This window comes from Leucoraja erinacea, chromosome 2 (assembly GCF_028641065.1).
Source record: "Leucoraja erinacea ecotype New England chromosome 2, Leri_hhj_1, whole genome shotgun sequence".
Lineage (NCBI taxonomy): Eukaryota > Metazoa > Chordata > Chondrichthyes > Rajiformes > Rajidae > Leucoraja > Leucoraja erinaceus.
This window is the reverse complement of record NC_073378.1, coordinates 61,107,932-61,134,925: the sequence shown is the minus strand read 5'-3', so window position 1 is coordinate 61,134,925 and position 26,994 is coordinate 61,107,932. Positions and strand designations below refer to the sequence as shown.

The 26,994-nt window shown below is 40.6% G+C and overlaps 1 protein-coding gene across 2 annotated transcripts in view; it reads left to right on the top strand.

Moving 5' to 3' along the window:
• The window catches only part of LOC129710522 (ATP-binding cassette sub-family A member 13-like), a 231,706-nt gene that overhangs the window by 159,277 nt on the left and 45,435 nt on the right, over nucleotides 1-26,994 (top strand). For both annotated transcript variants that reach the window (XM_055657542.1, XM_055657554.1), the window contains exons 40-46: nucleotides 2,217-2,435; nucleotides 5,529-5,725; nucleotides 8,931-9,088; nucleotides 16,885-17,115; nucleotides 18,311-18,413; nucleotides 21,801-22,050; nucleotides 26,654-26,743. In XM_055657542.1, the coding sequence (XP_055513517.1) occupies nucleotides 2,217-2,435; nucleotides 5,529-5,725; nucleotides 8,931-9,088; nucleotides 16,885-17,115; nucleotides 18,311-18,413; nucleotides 21,801-22,050; nucleotides 26,654-26,743 (1,248 nt within the window). The remainder of the gene's footprint in view (nucleotides 1-2,216; nucleotides 2,436-5,528; nucleotides 5,726-8,930; nucleotides 9,089-16,884; nucleotides 17,116-18,310; nucleotides 18,414-21,800; nucleotides 22,051-26,653; nucleotides 26,744-26,994) is intronic.

Genomic DNA, 26,994 nt, shown 5'->3' with positions numbered 1-26,994 from the left:
TCCCCGAGTATTGGCGTACTGCGCATGTTGTTCCATTGTTTAAAAAGGGTTCTAAGAGTAAATCTAGCAATTAAAGGCCTGTCAGTTTGACTTCAGTGGTAGACAAATTAATGGAAAAGATACTTAGAGATAATATATATAAGCATCTGGATAAACAGGGTCTGATTAGGAACAGTCAGCATGGATTTGTGCCTGGAAGGTCATGTTTGACTAATCTTCTTGAATTTTTTGAAGCGGTTACTAGGGAAATTGACGAGGGTAAAGCAGTGGATGTTGTCTATATGGACTTTGGTAAGGCCTTTGACAAGGTTCCTCATGGAAGGTTGGTTAAGAAGGTTCAATTGTTGGGTATAAATGCAGGAGTAGCAAGATGGATTCAACAGTGGCTGAATGGGAGAAGCCAGAGGGTAATGGTGGATGGTTGTTTGTCGGGTTGGAGGCAGGTGACTAGTGGGGTGCCTCAGGGATCTGTGTTGGGTCCTTTGTTGTTTGTCATGTACATCAATGATCTGGATGAAGGTGTGGTAAATTGGATTAGTAAGTATGCAGATGATACCAAGATAGGGGGTGTTGTGGATAATGAAGAGGATTTCCAAAGTCTACAAAGTGATTTAGGCCATTTGGAAGAATGGGCTGAAAGATGGCAGATGGAGTTTAATGCTGATAAATGTGAGGTGCTACACCTTGGCAGGACAAATCAAAATAGGATGTACATGGTAAATGGTAGGGATTTGAAGAATACAGTTGAACATAGGGATCTGGGAATAACCGTGCATAGTTCCTTGAAGGTCGAATCTCATATAGATAGGGTGGTAAAGAAAGCTTTTGGTATGCGAGCCTTTATAAATCAGGGCATTGAGTATAGAAGCTGGGATGTAATGTTAAAATTGTACAAGGCATTGGTGAGACCAAATCTGGAGTATGGTGTACAATTTTGGTCGCCCAATTATAGGAAGGATGTCAACAAAATAGAGAGAATACTGAGGAGATTTACTAGAATGTTGCCTGGGTTTCAACAACTAAGTTACAGAGAAAGGTTGAATAAGTTAGGTCTTTATTCTCTGGAGCGCAGAAGGTTAAGGGGGGACCTGATAGAGGTCTCTAAAATGATGAGAGGGATAGACAGAGTTGATGTGGACAAGCTTTTCCCTTTGAGAATAGGGAAGATTCAAACAAGAGGACACGACTTCAGAATTAAGAGACAGAAGTTTAGGGGTAACATGAGGGGGAACTTCTTTACTCAGAGAGTGGTAGCGGTGTGGAATGAGCTTCCAGTGGAAGTGGTGGAGGCAGGTTCGTTGGTATCATTTAAAAGTAAATTGGATAGGCATATGGATGAGAAGGGAATGGAGGGTTATGGTATGAGTGCAGGCAGGTGGGACTAAGGGAAAAAAGTTGTTCGGCACGGACTTGTAGGGCCGAGATGGCCTGTTTCCGTGCTGTAATTGTTATATGGTTATTATATGGTTATAAAACATTCCAGTAAAAGGGATGGGACTTGCAAGGAATAAATTAGACACATAATTTAGCAATTGTTCATTATCAAAATATTTCTGTAGGTAAGGCTTTGACTCGGAACAATTCAAAAAAATATAATGTAGCACCGAATGAAAGTTAGTGGTTGTGGATAATATTTAGTTTTTCAATGATGATATCCATGCATTGAAAAAAATGAATCAGCTGCAAGTGTTATTGATATACATGTTGCGGGATGTATTATGTTTAATTTATTATTTGCAAGCCCAATAAGCAAGATCGGAAATTTCCGACTGCGCGTGCCCTGGTCACAGGTCACAAGTGAAAAACAGTCTCGGGAACGGTGGTGCTGCATTGTGTGCAGGTTTGCGTTTCGTCCATGGCCGGGGTTAGGCCTGACTCTCTGTCACTGTGGGTGCTGTTGAGTTGCTGCTGGGCTGTCCCCTTCCCCGTGCCCTTCCCAGTGTCCCGTCCCTGTCCGGGGTGGCCGTGGGCTGGCTGGGCGACCCCAGTTTTAGTCCAGGTTAAGCTAATTTTCTATTCATAATGGCAAAATATGCAATGGATTTGTGCTCCTGATTTGTTTGGGATATAGAGGTGACATTATTGAAAGTAAGGAAGGATGATTGTAAAAATTAAAAAAAAAAATTATTATTCACCTATTAAATAATTTTATTGGTACTTTATAGTCTATTAAATTGTGTGTCCTGAAATAATGGATATGTTTTGTTTTTACATAGGTCAATGTTAACTGGCTTGCACCAGCCTAGCTCTGGAGTGATTTATGTTAATGGAAAGAATATGAATCGAGATTTGTCAGTCATTAGGGAAGAGCTGGGAGTGTGCCTACAACATGATGTCCTCTTTGAGAGCTTAACTGTGCATGAACACTTGGTGTTATATGGTGTAATAAAAGCACCACGGTGGACAAAACAAAAGCTGCTTGAAGAGGTGAACATGTAAGTCTGATTATGTTGGCATACTACATAAATGAAAAAATACAGATCTTTTGACAGGAGTTTCTGTTGGGTGCCATTTGTTTATGTGCCATCCAATTTCAAGCCATAAGTGAAAATCGATTTCCAGAATCTTTTGTACACATTTTGTACTAATTTATAAAATATCCCACAAACCCAGGCTGAATTGATCAGCTTATTGATTTTCTAAATGTTGCTTGTGTGTGGCCATAAGTTCAAGTTCAAGTGAGTTTATAGTCATGTGTCCCTGTATAGGACAATGAAATTCTTGCTTTGCTTAAGCACACAGAAAATAGTAGGCATTTACTACAAAACAGATAAATGTGTCCATATACCATGATATAAATATATACACACATGAATAAATAAACTGGTAAAGTGCAAATAACAGAAAGTGGTTATTAATAATCAGAGTTTTGTCCGAGCCAGGTTTAATAGCCTGATGGCTGTGGGGAAGTAGCTATTCCTGAACCTGGTTGTTGCAGTCTTCAGGCTCTTGTACCTTCTACCTGAAGGTAGCAGGGAGATAAGTAAGGAAGGATGATTGTAAAAATTTAAAAAAAAATTATTATTCACCTATTAAATAATTTTATTGGTACTTTATAGTCTATTAAATTTTATAATTTAATTTTTTAATTTTTAAAATATTAAAGAGGACATGACTTCAGAATTAAGGGACAGAAGTTTAGGGGTAATATGAAGGGGAACTTCTTTACTCAGAGAGTGGTAGCGGTGTGGAATGAACTTCCAGTGGAAGTGGTGGAGGCAGGTTCATTGGTATCATTTTAAAATAAATTGGATAGGCATATGGATGAGAAGGGAATGGAGGGTTATGGTATGAGTGCAGGCAGGTGGGACTAAGGGGAAAAAAAAAAAATTGTTCGGCACGGACTTGTAGGGCTGAGATGGCCTGTTTCCGTGCTGTAATTGTTATATGGTTATATGGTTATAAGTGTGTGGCCAGGATGGTGTGGATCTTTGATGATACTGCCAGCCTTTTTGAGGCAGCGACTGCGATAAATCCCCTCAATGGAAGGAAGGTCAGAGCCGATGATGGACTGGGCAGTGTTTACTACTTTTTGTTTCCGATTTTGTGGTAATGAAGCTGAATATACAGTAAGGCTATTTGAAATAGATTATTAGAAAATGTTATTTGAAAATTAACTTGAAATTGTCTGCTTACCTATAGCATTAGTCAAATATCTGTCCATTAAAAAACTTCAAGTATTCCCATTAAGCTAAAACAATTTGAATTGTGAGACTTTCGTTTTACCTGATAAACTGAACACACAATCTTCTCACAAGCCTTGGTGCTATCACTTACTGATAGGTTAACAGTGAGTTTACAGGTAGGTTGAACAGACCAGTCAACTTGAAATGAAGTTCCTCCCTCACCTACATCCTACAATTCCTCCCTCACCTACATCCAGGAACCACAGCAGCCCTCCCAGTAAGACATAGACTTCATATTTACTTTCTCTAACCTCATTCACTGCATTTGGTGCCGCCTTTAAGCCTTTAAATCAGTAAGTTCAAGTGAAGACTAGGTGACCTTTTCGCTGAAACTTTAGGTCAGTCCATCAAAGCCTGCTGGATCATCCGGCTGCTAAGCATTTTAACTCCGCTTCCCATTCCCATACTGACCTTTCTGTCCTCCTCCATTGCCAGAGTGAGGCCACATGCAACACCTCATATTCCAATTGGGTCGTTTACAACCTAACAGTATAAACATTGAATTCTTCAATTTTAGGTAACTCTCCCCCTTTTCACCCCTGTCTCTTTCCTGAACCCCACTCCAGTGGGTGTCCATTTCTCTCACTATCTTTCCCTCCATTCGTCCTCTTCCATCCCTATCCCTCCATCTGGCTTTATATTTCACTCAACTTTCATTCCTCCTCTCCTTATATGATTTTCTTTTGTCTCTTTGATGTTCTTTGGTCACCCTTTTATTTTCTTTATCTCTAGCCTTTGTACAACCATCTGCCAATCAACCCCCCCCCCCCCCCCCCCCCCCATCTGTATCCATCTATACCTATCACCTCAATTAGTATAGAAGTTGGGAGGTCATGTGTCCATTGTATAAGATGCTAAGTGTATTGTGTTCAGTTCAGGGTACCATGTTACAGGAAAGATGTAGTCAAGCTGGAAAGGGTACAGAGAATACAGAGAAGATTTACAAAGATATTGCCAGGACTAGAGGGTCGGAGCTATAGGGAGAGGTTGAGTAGGCTGGGACTCTATTCCTTGGAGCACAGGAGGATGAGGGGTGATCTTATAGAAGTATATAAAATCATGAGACGAATCATGCACAGAGTCTCTTGCCCAGAGTAGGTGAATCGAGTACCACGGACATAGGTTTAAGATTTAATCGGAATCTGAGGGGTAACATTTTCACACCAACAGTGGTGGGCGTATGGAATGAGCTGCCAGAGGAGGTAGTTGAGGCAGGAAGTATCCCAATGTTTAAGAAACAGTTAGGTAGGCACATGGATAGGCCAGGTTTGGAGGGATAGGGATCAAATGCGGGCAGGTAGGAATAGTGTAGCTGGACATGTTGGCCGGTGTGGGCAAGTTGGGCTCAAGGGCCTGTTTCCATGCTGTATGACTATATGACATATTGCCAGGTTTTGTCCAGCCCCCATCCCTTTTCCAGCTTTCTCCCCCATACTGCAATCAATTTTAAGATGGCTCCTGACCTGAAATGTCGGTTATCCATGTCCTCCAGAGATGCTGCCTGACCTGCCTTGTTACTCCAGCAATTTGTGTTCCATGCAAGATTCCAGCGTCTGCAGTTTCTTGTGTCTCCAAAAGGAATATTTTAAACATTTAAAGAATTTCACCTCCTCTTTAGTGGTTACTTTATTTAAACTCATTTGTTTTCAGTTGTTTGAATTTGAACTTCTAAATTATAGAATTCTAATGAATGTGTGAAATTGTCAATATTACACAAACTCCTTATTTGATATTTTTATATTGTATGATTCTAAGTACTCGTTCTATATTTGTATAATTCTATACTTTGTATGAAGATTTATTGCAGTGACTAAGTTAATGTAAAACCTATGTTTCTTTTAGTGTACTTGACAATGCAGGAATTCGTCAATATCAAAACAAATGTGTGAGTACTTTGTCTGGAGGAACAAAGAGAAAGCTCTCTTTAGCGATTGCATTTATTGGAGGTTCCTCTACTGTAATTTTGGATGAACCCACCAGTGGCATTGATCCTTGCTCTCGACGTAATATCTGGGATATAATACTGAAATATAGAGAAGGTAAGAATGAATGAAGATTATTCTGACAAAAATTTACAGTGTGGAATTTCTCAAGCCATCTGGTTTGGAACTTAATTTTAACGCCATGACTCTGTTTCAAGTTCTGGAATGCAATGAAAGGGAAAATCCTATTGCAATAACGGAATTAAAATTCTTCTTTGATCTATTGGAAGCCACCATTTTTATTTTAGTTTTCTTCAAAAACCATGACAGATAGTTTCTGGTTAAATAACAGTTGGTTCAAAAATCCTGCAATGGAATAAGTGTTCCCCTTCGATCATCTTTCCCATGAAGTAGCAATGTTACAAAATTTTGAGATTTAAAAAATCAAGTCTGCAATTTATCCCATCAGATAAAGCATAACAATAAGTTTAATTTGACACCAAATTCACTTTCATATCTCAAGTATTAAAAAGGTTATGACCATTTTCATACTCGGAAATTAGCATCTTGTTCCCTATTGATTTTCAATGGACATTACAAAAAAGCTGTTATCTTGGATAATCAAACGCTCATTTCTTAAGGAAAGATTAACATTTTTAAATAGCCTAAGTGTCCAAAGATTATTCACAAATAATTCACAATATAACATGATTTTTATATCTAATTTACATTAATTTATAGGCCAAATGGAAGGAATTTAGTGTTCAATTGCTGTAAATAAATGCCCATTTAAATCGGCTTTCTAGTGGGTTCATGTGGAACGCGCCGGTTTAGAACGTTGACATAGCGCTGGATTAGTGCCCTCAAGTGCCGAGAAAAATACTGCGGGATATAAAAAGCCCAAAATGAGCTATTCGTTATAGATAATTTGATATATAGGGTTATATATATGCCCCATTTAATGTAAAAATAAGGTACATACCTTTAATTGTTTGCTCTATAAAACCCTGGGGCTGCGAGAGGTTGCGAGATGAAACAGTAATTTTAAACTATTAATAACTATATTATCGAGGCCTATAAAACTAATAATACCTTTTGCGACCGGGTCTTGCAGCGATTTTTCGTTAATGATTTACTAGGCTGAACATGTGCGATTAGTACAGCCTAGTAAAAATCGCGTTTTAAACCCGCCCCCTCCAAACAGCGCCAACATCGCGGGCCTGGCTGAGGGCAGATTCCCAATGACGATTCAGGTAGGTTTTGTAACATACCTACATGAAGTAGCAAATATGGCCAATATCAATTGAGAGGTTGATCACATAATGGTCATTTAATTATTAATAACATCAGAGTAGGCAGACAATACTTTGGGTTTTGATAACCTTAATATTTAATTAAGTTACACAATAAATTAAGACCAGTGAGTTACTCACTCCTATGTTTAAATCATTGCCTGAGACAAGAGTAGCCATAGTCATACATCCTGGAAATGGGCTCTTCGGCCCAAATGGTCTCCACAGACCAAGGACCCAAATAAAGCAAAATTAATAGCCACCAACCCAACTGGCATTTTATAAGTTGATACATTAAAAAAATGTTTTACTTCAGACAGGCCTCAGTCTTTTGCTCTTCTCTTCGACTCTTTAGTCCAGCATTAGAGTGTAGTGCTCAGCTTGCAGGAATATGGCCACAAATACATGGAGAGAGCATATCCTGATTATAACTTATCATTCTATCTACACTCATCTTCCTTCTACATGTGGTTCAACCCGTCTTCCAGCCACATTAGGTTCTATTGGATCACCTATGTGTGTCAGTAACTTGTAAACCAATCAGCTTGAAAACTTATGAAAACCTAACCTAAAATCCCAGAAAAAGAAGAGAAAATTAAGAATAAAATCAACGTTAACATGGCATAAAATATTGAATATATTTTTCTTTAAACCTTTAAAAATACTTTCATATATAGAAACTATCCTGCAGCTCTAATTGCCAGATATATATGGCAGGATTTATATTTACCGAATTGATGGCTGAATAATAAACTGGAAAATATAGTGTTGGTTATATCTGTATTAGTATCAGAGGAGGAGGAGCCATCTTGGGGAATGGCTGCTAACCAGCAGCCGTCCGTTTAATTCTTTTTTTTTTCAGTTTTTAGTTAGTTTTGTTCGTCGTTTTTTCGGAGAAATGGGCTTCTTATTGTGGAGGGAAGGGGGTAACCTTACTTCTAGGTCCCTACCTGGTCGGTGAGGCAGCGTTTTCTCTGGGCTGCCCGTCGACCCGTCCTCTTGGCCTACCAGCGTGCTTGGAGCGCCGTTTCCTGGTGGGGGCCACCCAGCACCTCGGCTTCGGTGGCGGCACACCGCTGGAGCGCCATCGCGGAGCGGTGCGGGCAATGCCTTGCCTGAGTCGCCAAGCTGGATCGACGCACTGGAGCTCCTGTGAGCTGGACCGCCGAGAGCAACACCTCCGGGCTGCGGGTCTGCGCAGCGGAGCGGGCGGCGCCGACATTAACTTCGGGAGCCTGGGAGCTCCAACTCTGTGCGTTCTTGTCGGCTTCGGAAGCCGACAATCCCCTGCTAGGAAGCGGCCATTCCAGGTGGCCCAGTCAATGTGTGGACTCTCCCGACGCCGGGGCAAGGCCACCCGGCTAGAATGGCCAGGAACATCGGGCCTCCATTGAGGCAATAGCGGTGGCCTTAATAGGCCTGACTTTTGGGAGAACTGGGGTTGGGGACTGGACTTTTGTTCCCACTGTGGGGGGATGATTTTTCTGTGTGTAAGGTACTTTGTTAGTCTGTGTCCAAGATGGCATCGGAAGAGAGAGTGGACGCTGGCGCGCTTTAGCTGCTGCTGCTCTCTCTCTTCACATTGTGTTTTTTATTTATTTTTTATTTTGGGTCTGGAGCGATTTCTATCTTTAATTTGTGTATTGATGATGTCCTTATTATTTATTTTTCTCCGACTATATATTTTTTTCCCTTCTGTTTAATCTTTGTAAGGTGACCTTGAGATTTGAAAGGCACCCGAAAATAAAATTTATTATTATTATTATAGTTACATATCTCTGGACCACTGGATAGATCCATTGTGAAAAAGGGAAGAGATTTGCCTGAAATGTCTTTTATTTCCATATTTCATCATGTGCCTTGAACTGGGTCAGGCATTATTAACACAGAAATGACACATTTATGAGATCCAGGAACCATATTACTAATGGAAACACAAGAGTAATCCAACAATTCTTTTCATTACCAATATACAATGTACCTCGCTACTTTCTGTGGTGATTTGTTTGCATTTGTTTTTTCCCTGCTAGGTCGAACAATAATTTTCACCACTCATCATTTGGACGAAGCTGACGTCCTGAGTGATCGAATTGTCATTCTCGAAAATGGCCAGTTGAAGTGCTGTGGTTCTCCTTCCTATCTGAAGGAAGTACATGGTCATGGTTACAGCCTCGTTATGTCAAAAAAGGTAAATGATTCTGAGCTTGAAACTTATTTGTATTAAGCCAAACGTTTTTGATGCTACTAATGCTAATTTCCCATGGAATCAAGAATTTAGTTGGGGAGCAGAAGAAACAGAAAACCAAGGCTATTTTAACGGCTAGCTTCTTTATCGTAGCTTACGTCTGACCACCACCCAAATCTGGTCAGAATGACATGAAGTATAATGTCATTGACTTTTAGTTTAATTTAGTTGAATTTAAAGATACAGTATGGAAACAGGCCCTTTGGCACATTAAGTCCACGTTTAACATTCACACACTTGTTCTGTGTTATCCTACATTTGCGTTCATTACCTGCACACTAGGGACAATTTACAGAGGCCAATGAACCTATAAACCCACACAGAGGAAACCCATGTGGTCACAGAGACAACATGCAAGTAAGTAAGTAAGTTTATTGGCCAAGTATTCACATACAAGGAATTTGCCTTGGTACTCCGCCCACAAGTAACAACATAACATACAGTGACAGTTACGAATGACTCAGAAAACACTAAACATTAATAATAATAAGACATTAATGATAAAACACCATTGATCAAGCATGTGAACCAACAAAATACCAGATCAAAGGGAGGCTACAGATTTTTGGCTGTTGATTAGAGCAACTACTCGTGGATGAAAACTGTTTTTATGTCTGGCTGTGGCAGCTTTGACAATCTGGAGTCGCCTTCCAGAGGGAAGTGATTCAAAGAGTTTGTGGCCAGGGTCAAAGGGGTCAAAGATGATTTTGCCCGCTCGCTTACTGGCCCTTGCAGTGTACAGTTCATCAATGGAGGGAAGGTTGAGCCAATAACCTTCTCAGCTGATCGGATGATTTGCTGCAGCCACCAGGTGTCGTGCTAGGTGGCTGAGCCAAACAAGGCCATGATGGAGAAGGTGTGAACAGACTACGATGGCCGTGTAGAATTGGACCATCATTGCCTGTGGCAGATTGTGTTTCCTCAGCTGCCGCAGGAAGTACATCCTCTGTTGTGTATTTTTGACTGTGGAGTCGATGGTAGCCCCTCACTTAATGTCCTTGGAGATGATGGTTCCCAGGAACTTAAAAGACTCCACAGATGTGACTGTGGTGTTGTTGATGGTGAGTGGGGTAAGGGGAGGGGGAGCTCTCCTAAAGTCTACAATCAATTCCACTGTCTTATGAGCATTGAGCTCTCGGTTGTTGCTACGGCACCAGGACGCCAGCTGTGACACTTCCTGTCTGTAGGCAGATTCCTCCCCATCCTGGATCAGTCCAATCAGGGTTGTGTCGTCCGCAAACTTGAGAAGCTTGACAAAGGTGTCTGTGGAGGTGCAGTCGTTGGTGTAGAGTAGAGGAGAGGAGAGAGTACGCAGCCTTGCGGTGCTCCTATGCTGAGCGTTTGCGGGTCCGAGATGTGCTTTCCCAGCCTCACATGCTGCTTCCTGTCTGTCAGGAAGTTGGTGATCCACTGACAGAGGGGTTCAGGCACAATCAACTCGAAAAGTTTGGAGTGTAGTAGCTCTGGCACAATGGTGTTGAATGCTGAGCTAAAATCAACAAACAGGATCCTCGCATAGGTCCCCTTGCGGTCTAGGTGCTGTCGGAGGAAGTGCAGGCCCAGGTTGACTGCATCATCCACAGATCTATTGGCCCGATATGCAAACTGCAGAGGGTCCAGCAGGGAGTTTGTGATATTTTTCAAATTGGCCAGCATAATCCTTTCGAGTGTCTTCATGACTACAGAGGTCAGTGCGACAGGCCTGTTCTCATTAAGCCAAGTAATCCTTGTCTTTTTGGGTACAGGGACAATAGTGGAGACTTTGAAGCAGGCAGGGACAGTACATGTTTGCAGGGACTGGTTAAAAATGTTTGCATAGACCGGTGCCAGCTGTTTGGCACAGAGCTTAAGAGCAGAGGGGGAAACATTGTCAGGTCCTGTAGATTTCCGGCTCTTTGGTCATCTGAAAAACCTCTCCACCTCCTCTATTTTTATTGTTGATATTGGATAAGATATGTTGTGCAGCACCAAGGGTGTGGATGATTGGGTGTGAAGTGGTGATTGGAGGGGGGTAGGTGTAGAAAGGCCCAGTCTTTGCAGATTGAGGTCAGGCTGTGAGTGGGTGTGAAGTGTTGGTTGAGGTGGGAAATGGTCCAGTCTTTTCATTCTGGAGTCTTGCCTTAAGTAGGTGTGAAGTGGTGAATGGGAAGGAGAGAGTGCAGGGTCCATTCTTTGTAGACTGGGGTCTGGCTGTGTTGGTCACCTGAGTTCAGGATTGAACCCGGATCTTTGGTGCCGTGAGGCAACAACTCTACCAAATCCAACGACTTGTACAGTTGCTTCATGATGTTCCACTCTTTGTACTCAATATCTTTCCCAGGGAAGGCAAAGATGCCAAATGCCTTCTTCACCACAATACTACTCCACAACTACCGTTTAACTCTTTCCAACAAGCCAATTTTGAATACAATTGGCTAGCTTACATGTGTTATAACCTTCCAGATCAGACACCGCGCAGTACTTGGTCCAGACTCATGCTAAGGTTGACAATGTCTGCTGCAATATTGACAATGTCTGCTGCAATATTGACAATGTCTGCTGCAATGCCTGTAAAAAACCCTATCAGGATCAAGGATTCGAAATTCCACAACATCTAATGATGAGGCCCCAAGGAAATTTGATAAGGTCCCACATGGGAGATTAGGGGGCAAAATGAGGGCACATGGTATTGGGGGTAGAGTGCTGACATGGATAGAGAAGTGGATTTGGCAGACAGGAAACAAAGAGTAGGGATTAACGGGTCCCTTTCAGAATGGCAGGCAGTGACTAGTGGGGTACCGCAAGGCTCGGTGCTGGGACCGCAGCTATTTACAATATACCTCAATGATTTGGATGAAGGGATTCAAAGTTACATTAGCAAATTTGCAGATGACACAAAGCTGGGTGGCAGTGTGAAATGTGAGGAGGATGCTATGAGAATGCAGGGTGACTTGTACAGGTTGGGGGAGTGGGCAGATGCATGGCAAATGAAATTAAATGCGGATAAATGCGAGGTTATCCACTTTGGTAGCAAAAACAGGAAGGCAGATTACTATCTAAATGGCATCAAGTTGGGAAAAGGTGAAGTACACTGGGATCTATTTTTTATTTATTTATTATTTATTTTTATGTTACTTGACTGTAAGGAAAATCCATTTCGTTGTCTCTAATATGAGATAATGACAATAAATTGAATACAATACAATACAATCTGGGGGTCCTTGTACATCAGACTATGAAAGTATGCATGCAGGTACAGTAGGCAGTGAAGAAAGCGAATGGCATGTTGGCCTTTATAACACGAGGAATCGAATATAGGAGCAAAGAGGTCCTTTTGCAGTTGTACAGAGCCCTAGTGAGACCACACCGGGAGTATTGTGTGCAGTTTTGGTCCCCTAATTTGAGGAAGGACATTCTTGCTATTGAGGGAGTGCAGCGTAGGTTTCCAAGGTTAATTCCCGGGATGGCGGGACTGTCATATGCTTAAAGAATGGAGCAGCTGGGCTTGTACACTCTGGAGTTTAGAAGGATGAGACGGAATCTCATTGAAACATATGATTGTTAAGGACTTAAACACGCTAGAGGCAGGAAACATGTTCCCGATGTTTGGGGAGTCTAGAACCAGGGGCCACAGTTTAAGAATAAGGAGTAAGCCATTTAGAACGGAGACGAGGAAACACTTTTTTCTCACAGAGAGTGGTGAGTCTGTGGAATTCTCTGCCTCAGAGGACAGTGGAGGCAGGTTCTCTGGATGCTATCAAGAGAAAGCTAGATAGGGCTCTTAAAAATAGCGGTCAGGGGATATGGGGGGAAGGCAGGAACGGGGTACTGATTGGGGATGATCAGCCATGATCACATTGAATGGCGGTGCTGACTCGAAGGGCCGAATGGCACCTGCACCTGTTGTCTATTGAAATTATCCTAGTCAGCATATCAGGAAAAATTAATATATTAATACCATTACAAAATTAGATTTCTTCCTGCCTTGGAGCCTTTACCCAAAACATGATCCCCTTAACATAGACAATAGACAATAGTTGCAGGAGTAGGCCATTCGGCCCTGCGAGCCTTCACCGCCATTCAATGTGATCATGGCTCCAATGTCATCATCCACAATCAGTACCCCGTTCCTGCCTTCTCTCCATGTCCCTTATCTCCGTTATACCTAAGAGCTCTATCTAACTATCTCTTGAAAGCATCCAGAGAACCAGCCTCCACCGCCCTCTGAGGCAGAGAATTCCATACACTCACAACTGTGAAAAGTTTTTCCTCATCTCCATTCTAAATGCCTTACCACTTATTCTTAAACTATGGCCCCTGTTTCTGGATTCCCCCAACATTGGGAACATGTTTCCTGCTTCTAGCATGTACAAACCCTTAACAATCTTATATGTTTCAATAAGATCCTCTCTCATCCTAAATTCCAGAGTATACAAGCCCATTCTATCAACATATGACTGTCCCACCATCCTGGGAATTAACCTCGGGAACCTACGCTGCACTCCCTCAATAGCAAGAATGTCCTTTCTCAAGCTTGGAGACCAAAACTGCACAAAATACTTCAGGTGTGGTCTCACTAGGGCCCTGTGCAACTGCAGGAGGACTTCTTTGCTGCTATACTCAACTCCTCTAGTTATGAAGATCAACATCCCATTCGCTTTCTTCACCGCCTGCTATACCTGCATGCTTACTTTCAGTGACTGATGAATAAGGATTGTTAAAATAATTTTGACCTGAGAACCTGGCCATTCCCTTTTCATTCTCCCCTCTGTTATTAGACTCCTGAACTGATCATCTTTTACATACCCTATTTCCAAATGTGCTGCCACATACTCATACTCTTAACTCTACTTTATTTATTTATTCCATTATTGCACTTCAGTATTGTCTGCACTAATTCAGACAATCTTTTATCTATTCTGCTTTTTTTGTGCTCAATGTTGTGTTTATTGTATTTATTATTACCATGTATACACTTTATTTTGTGAGCTTCATGTCAAACAAGGCATTTCATTGCACCTGGTGTATATGGCAATAAACTAATCTGCATCTGAATCTTCAGTTGCATTATAGCTTGACACTAAATAACTGAGAAAAACATAATGAGGACTGTTCATAGCCCTCATTAAGCAGAGCGATGAGTTAATATTCCTTTTAACTAATGCAATTCGTTACATGGGGAAACTATAATGTTATGGTAAATTATATTGTGATAAAATGAACTTTTATATTGAGTAGTCTAGTAAATATGTCTAGCATGCACATTTTAACTAGCAATGTTACAACATTTTGAGTTTTGAAAGATCAAGTCTGCAATTTATCCCATCAGATAAAGCATAAAAAGAAGTTTTATTTGACACCTAATTCACTTTCATATCTTCAGTATTAAAAAAGTCATGGCCATTTTCATACTCTGAAATTAGCATCTTGTTCCCTATTGCTTTTCCATTGACTTAACTCAAAAAGCTGTGATTGAGGACAGTCAAAAGCCCATAACTTTCTTAAAAATTAAGATAACTGAATGAAATTTTCAGTTATTATAGATTGACGCATTCTGAAACAAATATGAAACAATCTTACTTGGATGACCTGCAATTAAAGCATATAATTAGTTAGTTACATAATTGTAGCTAATTACAAAATTCAATTACTAGATCTAAACATCTATCCATTTCTTAAGAAAAGGTTAACATTTTAAAATAGCCTAAGTGTCCAAAGAACATTCACACAATAATTCACAATATAACATGATTTTTAAATCTCATTGTCATGAATTTATAGGCCAAATGGAAGGAATTTAATGTTTAATTCCTGTAAATTAAACATTAAATAAAAAGGCCATTTAAATCATCTTGCGAGTGGGTTTTTGTGGAACGTGATCGATTGGAACGTTGCTGATGCGGTGAATTTGAACCCCATATCGGCAGGAAAAATACTGCCGGTTCGTATGGGGCCAAAATCACATTTTCGCCAATTAAATTTGGATTAAAGTCATCCTAAGAAGCAAGTTTATATGTAAAATAAACGACTTACATTATGTTTTGTCCCCTACGTGATATCCGTCCCATTGTAGGCGTTGAGGGCATTAGAAGTAGCTTTTTTATTTTACTCCAGCGATTAAATTGTCCCACGATTTTTTTTTTTTAAACTTCTGAGAACGGAAGTCGGAATGATTTTTCTGCATCAGCTAGCAGCCCGAGAATATATATCTCGAACAGGCAGGAAAAAATGGCATCTTAATCGTGCCCCCCCCCCTCAAAAGCGCCAAAGTCATGCACACGATCAGTGCCGATGAAGGTAAGTATTGTAACATCGCTACTTTAACTTCACTGAAAATTTGTAATGCAAATATTCACTGTAAATGGTTAACTAAATATATTTGATGACATTTATTGATCGTTAACACTTCTGTTAATACGTATAATGCATTTACTTGTTAAGAAGTAACATAAAGGAGTACCTTACAGCAATAAGGAATACAGCATATATATGCACACCTTTTTCTAATACAGAACATTCTGTGGAATATAGGCTGAAGGTGCTATACATATGATTTTCTAGTGTGTGTTGGACTATTATGTTTTCAATAATTTTTTTAACAAATCTCACAGTAAGAGTGTACTATAAAACAAACATGCTACATTTATGGAAGAACGTTACACATGATTATTGAAATTAATATGAACATATTGTCTCGAACAAAAGGTCGGTTGGAGGCGCTGCGAGTTGGCTGCCCTGCCAGTAGCATGCTCGTTATTTCGATTTTTTTGGTTTGGCTAAGTGTTTGTTTTGGGTGTCTCTCGGTATGTCTTGTGTGGGCAGTGGTGGGGGGGAAAAGGGGGAAACCATTCTTCAGTTATCCTCGACGGAGAGGTGACTTTTTCCATGTCGCTTCTCCACCTCCTCTCTCACGGCCTAACAGCTTGGATTGGAGCAGCCTTTCCCTGAGGTGGGCCCAGAGCTTCAGCAGCCGGCACAGCGTGGACTTTCCCATCACCCAGCGGGGCAAACCCTTGCCGTGGGTCACCAGAAAGGAGTGCTCTGATCGCTGGCCATGTGACTTTGGCATCATGGGGGCTGTGGTCTGTGGAGCTTCTACCCACGGGTATGGCGTGGACTTACCATCCAGAGACTGGGATCCCTGCCGGGGATCGCTGGAGAAGAGCACCGACCGCCGTCCTACGGCCGACAACATCCTGAAGCTGCAGTCTCCGGTAGGAAAGTGTCCGATTCGGGCACACCAAGCCGCGGAGTGTGTTCGACCGTCCCGACGTCGGAGTTTCAATTGTCCTGAAGAGAGGGCCTGTGCATCTGGCTTTCCATAAGGATGACTACGGAGGGTTTATGACCCCGATCACGGATGAACTAAGGGAGGAGGACTGACTGAACTTTGTTGCCTTCCAGTAAAGAATGGTGTGGTGGATGTTTGTGTTAAATTCAATTGTGTATTGTTTGCTCTTTATTCAACTGTATAGCTATATGGCTAATTCATTTCACTGCACCTCAGTTGATGCACGTGACGAATAAATTTGACTTTAACTTTGACTTTACAAGTTGACAATACAATGTTTGAATTAGTAAAAAAAGACTCAAATTTTGGAGTCTGAAGAAAGGTCCCGACCTGAAACCATCACCTACTCATATTGTCCAGAGACCCAATGAGTTACTCTAGCACTTTGTGTCTTATTTTGTAAATAAGCATCTATAGTTTCTTGTTTCTACAATTGAATTAATTACTTCTGTTGCTCTTATTTTATTAGCCTTCTGCAGCAGGATCTCGCGAGTCATGTGATGTTGGCCTTGTTACCTCTCTGGTAAAGGAACATACTCCGCAGGCCTTTCTCAAAGAAAATGCCTTTGGAAATTTGACATATGTCATCCCCACAGCGGAAGATAAAACTGCTTATGAAAACTTGTTGCATGCTCTGGATGAAAACATGGAAAACCTACATTTAAGCAGCTACAGCATCTCCGATACTACACTGGAAGAGGTAAAGCTTTTATATATCATATTAGCATTGAAGATAGAAGTGAAAGCCATTGAGCCAAAATTAGATGAATCAACACAAATTGAACTTAAACAGTGTAAACATTTAAATTATGTCATTGGATTTCAATAACTTTGAGAACAAGTTTATAGTTTTAGTTTTAGATACAGCCCAGAAACAGGCCCTGTAATATGACGATAAATTTAGATAGAGTGCAAATTAATAGAAAATTGAAGAAGTGGAGCTTGATGAATATAAAATCTTACAGATAACATGAAAAAATGGAGAGTATGCTTGATGATTGTGAAATAACTCAGAATAAAGCAGTAATTGCATTTTTTAAAATAAGTTTTGAGGGTTTTCATTACACCTACAGGTTTGGGAAACTCCAGTTGAGTTCCGACATGGTGTGGAATTAGGGGACAGTTTTGAACTTTAAACTTGGATACAGCATTAAGATTAGTGGGTGGCACAGTGGCGCGATGGTAGAGTTACCGACTTACAGCGCCAGAGACCCAGGTTCGATCCCGACTACGGGTACTGTTCGTATGGAGTTTGCACATTCTCCCTGTCGCTATATGGATTTTCTCCAAGATCTTTGGTTTCTGCCCACGCTCCAAAGACATGCAGGTTTGTAGGTTAATTGGCTTGGCATAAGTGTAAAAGGCTGTCCCTAGTGTGTAGAATGGTGAAAATATGTAAGTGATCACTGGTCGGTGTGGACTTGGTAGGCCGAAGGTCCTGTTTCCATGCTGTACCTCTAAACTAAACTAAACTAAACTAAACTAAATTAGCAGTTAAACGAGTACACCAGTCAATATGTGGAATGGATTGGATGTTAGAATGGATAAGCTTCCTCATTCTTGTCATATGATGGCATAGTAGGACAACAGGGTCATCAGAAACTAACATTTTTTAGCTATAGTTTTTTATTAATTCTTATTTTCCAAATTGTTAATTTCACTAGAGTCTGATTATTTAATTGCATAATGCATACTGGCATTATGAAATTAAATATCTCCAACTGCACCAAACCCCTTTTTTTTTGTTTGAAGGTCATGGAATAATCTCACTTTAGCACTGATTGTGTTCCATACTAATCTTTTGTCGATGTAATGTAATCTTTAATTAAGTCATTTTAAATTAGTCTAGTTAAATTTCTAATGATCTATGTGTTTTCTGTTTACTTTTTCGTTAGGTTTTCATGAACTTGCTACAGAATGAAGCAAATTCAGTGCAGGACCATGACCAGGATAGCGAGTCTCTAAAGTCTGAGAGCATAGAATCTACTGGGCGCGACAGTGAGTAATTTAACTGATATGTGTAAAATTATCAGCATTCAAAGCATTTAAATTACTCTATCTTTATAGCATCAGCTATAAAAATGTGAGATTTAAATAAGTTAAGTTTGATATTTCTGCTACCCCATTGCGGACATTGGATTTTGTCTCTGGAACCATTGTGTTGTAATGCTGAGAACTATATTCTGCACTGTATCATTTCCTGATCCAAGTTGGCGCCCAACCCAGGCGACTATTTGTGTGTTAATCACAGAAGTGGATCAGCAATCACGCATTACAATTGCTCCATTTAAAAAAAATCGATCTGTATACTATGGATGGCTCGATTGTAACCATGTATTGTCTTTCTGCTGACTGGTTAGCATGCAACAAAAGCTTTTCACTGTACCTCGGTACATGTGAAAATATACTAAACTCAAACTCACTCTTCCTATTGTATTTGAGTTTGGCTGTATTTCATTCATGTAGAGTATTACCTGAGTTGATTGGGCAGTTGATTGCAAAACAAAACTTTTCCCTATAACTTGTTGCACATAATAATAATAAACCTAAAGCTAAAGCTAAACCTAAACCCACCGTAGCATACTGTTGTAAGAAGATAGTGGGATCTGTTTTCCTGTGATTGCTTACATCATCTACGTGACAGGTGGAGTGAGCTTGCCCAATGAAAATGGTGCAAGATATTTTAAAATCAAGTCTCATCAGCATTCTATTGGTAAATTACTTTCTGTTGACCGCTCCCGATTCTGCAAAATAGTTCAAATCTTTGCTCGTCGAGACCTTTATTCAGAGTCTCGATCCGAAACGCCACCCATTCCTTCTCTCTAGAGATGCTGCCTGGTCCGCTGAGTTACTCCAGCTTTTTGTGTCTATCTTCAGTTTAAACCAGCATCTGCAGTTCCATCTTACACATTAAATCTTTACTTTACTGTTTTGTAGAGAACATTAATTATCGTATCACACGTGTAAATTGGTTTGAGATCCTATTGATACTGATGACCCAAATTGAAGTGGGCAGGGATACCACTGTCTGTTTTCAGCAGCATCTGGCCTCTTTTTTTCAAAGGTTCCCTGAAAATAACTGATTTTAATCTCAGTTGCACGGGTAGCAGAGCCATTGCTTGAGTGACCCAGGTTTAACGCTAACCTTCGGATTTGTCATTGTGGCGTATGTATGTTCTCCATGTGACCATGTGGGTTTTCTCCAGGTGCTCTGAATTCCTCCCACATCCCAAAAATGTGCAGCTTTATGGGTTAATTGGCTTCTGTGTGCTGAAATTGCCTTTTGTCAGTGGAATCCTAGCTATGTTAGTCTATTCTAAGTATCAACTTACTGAATTAACTGCATTTAGAAGTGAGAAGTTAAAAGTGAGTATGCTGCAAAAAAAGAAACAAAACAATGTTATTATGCAAATCAAATGGAGCTTTTAAAGAGACTTGCTGCAGATATGCTCAGAGAATTTTAATTCAAGTATGATTTTATGTAATTTACTTTACTCCTTACTCTATCAGTGTGTTGGAAAAACCAACCCACTTTTATAACTTACCAGTCATACTATACCCATATCCATTTTGCTTTCTTTTCTCCAATGACCCACCTACTTTGTCCAATAATTTTAATGTGGCATTTTTTCTGGTAGTGCATGCTACAGCCTTTTTAATCTACCAGGTAAATAATGGTTTCATGATTTTTCCAGATATTTTTGCATACGCCCATCCCCCTCCTTATCTTACACCTCAAAATGGAAACCTTATTTATTCTATCTGATCCCCTCTTAAATGCTTCTGTCCTTTCTTTCTTTAATTTCCATTCCTGATCTACCTTCCTAGAGTTATAGAGTTATACATCAACAGACCTTTCGTCTCAATTTACCCTTGCATGCCAAGGTGTTTTCCTGAGCTAGTGCCATTTGCCTGCATTTGACCTATATCCCTCAAAATATTTTCTATTCATGAAACTGTCCACATGTGCTTAAAATATTGTAATTTACCCACCTCTACCACATGCTCTGGCAGCTTGTTCCATATACCCAGCACCCTCTGTGTGGAAAACTTATTTCTCAGGTCCTCTTTAAATCTTTTCTCTCTCACCTTAAATTTATGGCCTCTAGTTATAGTCTTTCTTACCCTTGTGAAAACAATGTGACCCCCTAATTGATCTACTGTATGCCCCTCATAATTGTATAAAGTTTCCCTCAACTTCCTTTGTTTCATGGAAAACAATCCCAACCTATACAGTCTCTCCTTGTGCTGATTCACCAACATCTTATTCATGTGCAACATGATGTCCCAACTCTTGTACCCAATGCCCCCCTATCTGATGAAGGCAAGCATCTTCACCACCCGTGTCACTACTTTCAGTACGTCTATGTACTTCTACACTATGGCCTCATTTACTGACCTGGTATAACTTCCTAAATGACATCATATTACACCTTCTGAATTAAATTCCATCTGTTATTTTTTTCATTTAGATACTGTTTTGACCTTAAATCGCCTTCTTCACTGTCCACCATACCAACAATCTTACTATCATCTGCAAACTTACTAACCATGCATCCAAATTATTAGTATATTTGACAACGGCAGAGGACCCAGTGCCAATGCCTGTGGTACACCACAATTTACAGGCTTCCAACCAAAAAAGCAACCCATTACTACCCTTTGACTCCTTCCAGCAAGCCAAATTAGTACCCATCTGACCAGATCACTCTAGATCTCTCCATCTTGACTTGTTGACCAAGTGGGCATTGCCAAAAGCTCAAGTTCATATAGACAACCTCTACTGCCCTTTACTTGCAATCATCTTGGTCACCCCTTCATAAAAATCAATTTAAGGCAAGATTTCCCATTGTTTGTGAGATTTTAGAGCCTGAACTTTTGGGAGAGGTTAGGCAGGCTAGGACTTTATTCCTCAGAATGTAGGAGACTGAGAGGTGATCCTATGGAGATGTATAAAACCATGAGGGGAATTGATTCATGGGATTTATCTTTGGAAAGTGGTAGTTTGTTCCAGGGCCAGAATAATATTCATCCGCCACTGAGGATCAACGGCTGCTCATCCATGGAATTTGTAGGAGCATTGTGTATGTGGGATGTAAGTGTGTCAAATTTGCTTTCAGGAGATCCCAAAAACTGAGAGCATTTCGTAGAGCCAAAAACAACTATATGAAGCAAGTTATTTGTTAGACTGTTGCTGGTTGCTTTTGGGAAGTCTAATCTCCCTTTTTACTGATTTTTGTAATCCACCATAAATAAAAATAACTATATTTTATTCAAAAATGTGTCTGTCATCTACAGTTGTTGTAATTTTGCATCCTAAAAGTTAGATTAGACATTATTTAACATATATGTTGACATTAAATACACGTTTTGTCTTATATAAAGGTGTGGCATTTGTTGAAGACCCAAGGGTGACTGGCATAAAACTGATTTTTAGTCAGATGGCAGCTCTGATGATTAAACGTTTTCATCACACACGGAGGGATTGGAAAGGAGCCATTGCCAACCTGCTGCTTCCTGTTCTCTTTGTCATTTTAGCAATGGCTCTATTCAGTGTTAAGCCTTTATCTTCTGAATACCCTTCACTTCGAATGTCACCGGATATGTATCATGATTCAGATGTTACCTTCTTCAGGTAAAGTGGCCAGAAAATTAACTTCAAAGATCCCAGGAATGACAATGTTAAATCAGCCTTTGTTCAGTGGAAATGGGGTCACTTCTGGCAACAATATGTGGAGGAATTTGCTTGCTGTGCACATAATGGTCAGGTATATTAATTTCTTATGTTAGCAGTAAAAATACATGAAAACCTGCATGCAGTTCTGGTCGCTCCATTCTAGGAAGGATGTGAAAGCTTTGGAAAGGGTGTGGAGGAGGTTTACCAGAATGTTATCTGGTTTAGGGGGAATTGGCTATTTGGAGAGGTTGGACAGATTTGAATTGTATTCTATAAATGCTGGAGGTTGCAGAGAGACATGAAAATTATGAGAGACATTGATAGGGTAGACAGTCAGAACCTTTTTCCTAGGATGGAAAAAATTAAATACTGGAGGGCATAGCTTTAAGTTGAGAGAAGCAAAGTGTAAGGGAGATGTGTGGGGCAACTTTTTTGCACAGAGGTAGTAAGTGGCTGGTGGTTGAGGCAGCTAACCTAGCCCCAATTTTTAAGAAATGAGCGAGAGAGAAAACTGGGAATTATAGACCAGTTAGCCTGACATCAGTAGTGGAGAAGATTGAGTCGATTGTTAAAGATGTTATAGCAGCGCATTTGGAAAATATTGACAGGATCGGTCAAAGTCAGCATGGATTTATGAAGGAGAAACATGCTTGAAAAATCTTCTGGAATTTTTTGAGAATGTAACAAATAGAATGGATAAGGGAGAGCCAGTGGATATGGTATATCTGGACTTTCAAAAAGCCTTTGACAAGGTCCCACACAAGAGATTAGTGTGCAAAATTAGAGCACATGGTATTGGAGAAGGGGATTGACATGGATGGAGAACTGGTTGGCAGACAGGAAGCAAAGAGTAGGAATTAACGGGTCCTTTTCAGAATGGCAGGCAGTGACCAGTGGGGTGCCGCAAGGTTCGGTGCTGGGTCCTCAGTTATTTACAGTATATATTTGACCATTTAGATGAGGGAATTAAATGTGACATCTCCAAGTTTGCGGATGACACAAAGCTGGGTGGCAGTGTGAGCTGTGACAAGGATGCTATGAGGCTGCAGGGTGACTTGGATAGATTGTGTGAGTGGGCAGATGCAAGGCAGATGCAGTATAATGTCGATAAATGTGAGGTTATCCACTTTGGTGGCAAGAACAGGAAGGCAGATTATAATGTCAGATTAGGAAAAGTGGAGGTGCATCGAAACGTGGGTGCGCTTGTACAACAGTCACTGAAAGTAAGCATGCAGGTACAGCAGGCAGTGAAGATAACTAATGGCATGTTGGTCTTCATTTCAAGAGGTTTTGTGTGTAGGAGCAAGGAGGTCCTACTGCAGTTGTACAGGGCCCTGGTGAGACCGCACCTGGAGAATTGTGTGCAATTTTGGCTTCCTAATTTGAGGAAGGACGTTATTGCTATTAAAGGAATACAGCGTAGGTTCACCGGGTTAATTCCCAGGATGGCAGGACTGACATATGATGAAAGAATGGATCGACGGCTAGTATTCACTGGAATTTAGAAGGATGAGAGGTGTTTAACAGAAACAACAACAATTCTTAAAGGATTGGACAGGCTAGATGGCAGGGAAAATGTTCCCAATGTTGGGGAGTCCAGAACTAGGGGGTCACAGTTCAAAAATAATGGGCAGGCCATTTAGGACTGAGTTCTAATTTATGTGACTCATGTGCAGATGCTTTTTTATTGTGGCAGTGGAATTCGCACAGTGAGTATTTTCCAATACATGTTTAAGAATTTGAAGGGTTTGTATCTTACTGGAAGTACTCTTGCTGTCAAAACCAGTTCCAGTTTTGAAGTTCTGAAACAGGGTGGCTGACCTGAAAGTTGCCTAGTTTGTCTTTCCACATATGCTCTCTGACTGGCTAAGTTCTTCCAGCATTTCTGACTTTGCTCCAGATTTGAATGGCAGATTGACATCCATGCTGGTACCTGGTGTGTGGATCCTTTGATATATATGTTGCAAAACTCCACAAACCTCTTGCACTTTAGTTACAAATAAAATTTGTCATAACCAACGTAGGACTATTCACATTGTGCCATGTTTGGATGTTAATCACTGTGACTTCCTGTATTAGTCTTCCACAAAGTGTGTGTCACTATTAAGAAAAGATCAGCCTTAGAAACATGCCATTGATTTAATATTTATGCACATCATGAAGTTCATTGAATCTATGTTGGCTTTCAGAGCATTCCCATTTATTTCTCTATAATTTCTCACCTGCCCATCACCACCTCCTAATTCTCCTGCCACCAACCTCTATTAAGGACAAATGTATGGTAGTAAATTAACCTGACAATGCAAACTTAATGGAGAAAACTGAAGCACCATGAGGAATTCCATGTGGTCACATGAATAGACAATAGGTGCAGTAGTAGGCCATTTGGCCCTTCGAGCCAGCACCGCCATTCAATATGATCATGGCTGATCATCTTCAATCAGTACCCCGTTCCTGCCTTCTCCCCACATCCCTTGACTCCGCTATCTTTAAGAGCCCTATCTAGCTCTCTCCTGAAAGTATCCAGAGAACATAGTTTAGTTTAGTGATACAGCGCGGGAACAGGCCTTTCAGCCCACCTAGTCCGCACCGAACAGCGATCCCCGCACATTAACAATATCCTACACACACATACAAGGTCATACAAGCTCCATAAGTACAGTATCGGAGGTTGTGATTGAACCTGGGTGACTAGAGCTGCAGTTAGGTTTGTTGGCTGCATTTCCGACAACTGTGGCACTGCGGTGCCATTTTGAGATTAAAGGTCACAACGGTCAGCTTGCTTCCATATAACCATATAACAATATAACCATATAACAATTACAGCACGGAAACAGGCCATCTCGGCCCTTCTAGTCCGTGCCGAACACTTGTTCTCCCCTAGTCCCATCTACCCGCACTCAGACCATAACCCTCCATTCCTTTCCCATGCATATAACTATCCAATTTAATTTTAAATGATAAAATCGAACCTGCCTCCACCACCTCCACTGGAAGCTCATTCCACACAGCTACCACTCTCTGAGTAAAGAAGTTCCCCCTCGTGTTACCCCTAAACTTCTATCCCTTAATTCTCAAGTCATGTCCTCTTGTTTGAATCTTCCCTACTCTCAGTGGGAAAAGCTTATTCATGTCAACTCTGTCTATCCCTCTCATCATTTTAAAGACCTCTATCAAGTCCCCCCCTTAACCTTCTGCGCTCCAAAGAATAAAGCCCTAACTTTCTCTGTAACTTAGTTGCTGAAACCCAGGCAACATTCTAGTAAATCTCCTCTGTACACTCTCTATCTTGTTGACATCCTTCCTATAATTAGGCAACCAAAATTGTACACTATACTCCAGTATTGGCCTCACCAATGCCTTGTACAATTTTAACATTACATCCCAACTTCTATACTCAATGCTCTGATTTATAAAGGCCAGCACACCAAAAGCTTTCTTTACCACCCTGTCTACATGAGATTCCACCTTCAGGGAACTGTGCACAGTTATTCCTAGATCCCTCTGTTCAACTGCATTCCTCAATTCACTACCATTTGCCATGTACGTCCTATTTTGATTTGTCCTGCCAAGATGTAGCACCTCACACTTATCAGCATTAAACTCCATCTGCCATCTTTCAGCCCACTCTTCCAAACGGCTTCATTAGACTAGCTCTTAAATAAGATTAAAACTACAACGGTAGCAATAGAGAAATGTTACAATGGACCTAAAATGGAATGTTAGCATCTGTGCCTGGTGGGGTTTGTGCCAGCAAATGCTATATATGCCTTAATCATGTTAGAAGAAGAATTCTGTCTCCTAAATTTTGATCGAGTCTTTTGAGGATGTACAAAGGTGATTGATGAAGGTAGAGTGGTGGATGTTGTCTACATGAATTTTAGTATTGCATTTGATAAAGTTCCCACATGGTAGACTGATCCAGAAGATTAAGATACACGGGGTTAGTCACCTGGTAATATGGATTCAAAACTGGCTTATCGATAGAGGCAGAGAGGGTTGTGATGGAAGGAAAATACTGAGGGTTACTAGTGGAGTTCTACTGGGATCTGTGCTGGGACCTATGATGTTTGTGATATATAAAAGACAGACATAAATGTGGATGCTGGTTAGTTAAATTTGTAGATTATACCAAGATTTCTAGGGCTGTGAATTGTAAGGAAGGTTGTCAAAGTATACAGCGGATATACTGTATCAGCTACAGAAATGGCAGATGGAGTTTCATCCAAGCAAATGTGAGGTGTTGCACTTTGGGAGGACAAATGTAATGGGGAAATATACAATTAATGACATGACCCTTAACAGCATTGATGCACTGAGGAATCTTGGGGACCAAGCCGATAAATGTCCTGAAAGTAACAACACAAATAAATAGAGTGGTAAAGAAGGGCTGTGATAAGCTTGCCTTCATTGGTTGAGGCAATGAGTATAAGAATCAGGAAATTGTGTTGCAGATTTATATGACTTTGATTAGGCTGCATTTGGAGCATTGCATCCAGTTTTGGTTGCCCCATTGTAGGGAGAATGTGGAGGCTGATTCTGATATTATTATTCTGTATAGTTCTGACAAGATGGACTATCAAAACCTGACTGCAAAGTTGCTGAAGTCTTTCAACATAAATGAACCCTGCACCGGCCAAGCCTCTAATTGGTAAGTACAACACTGAGTCTCACTTTGTTAATTAAGTTGTTTTCATTTTCTCTCAAGGATTGAGACATCAGGGAGAGAAACTACTTTTATTTAAGTCATGAACAAGCATAATGAATAATCATAAACCCCCAAAATGGTTCAAAAATATCTTCAAAAAAGTTCAAAAAAATCTTATATCAGAAACCTCTCAGATCTGATTTAATTTCAGTTCAGTTTATTAGTGTTTAGTTTAGTTTATTTAAGTTTACTGT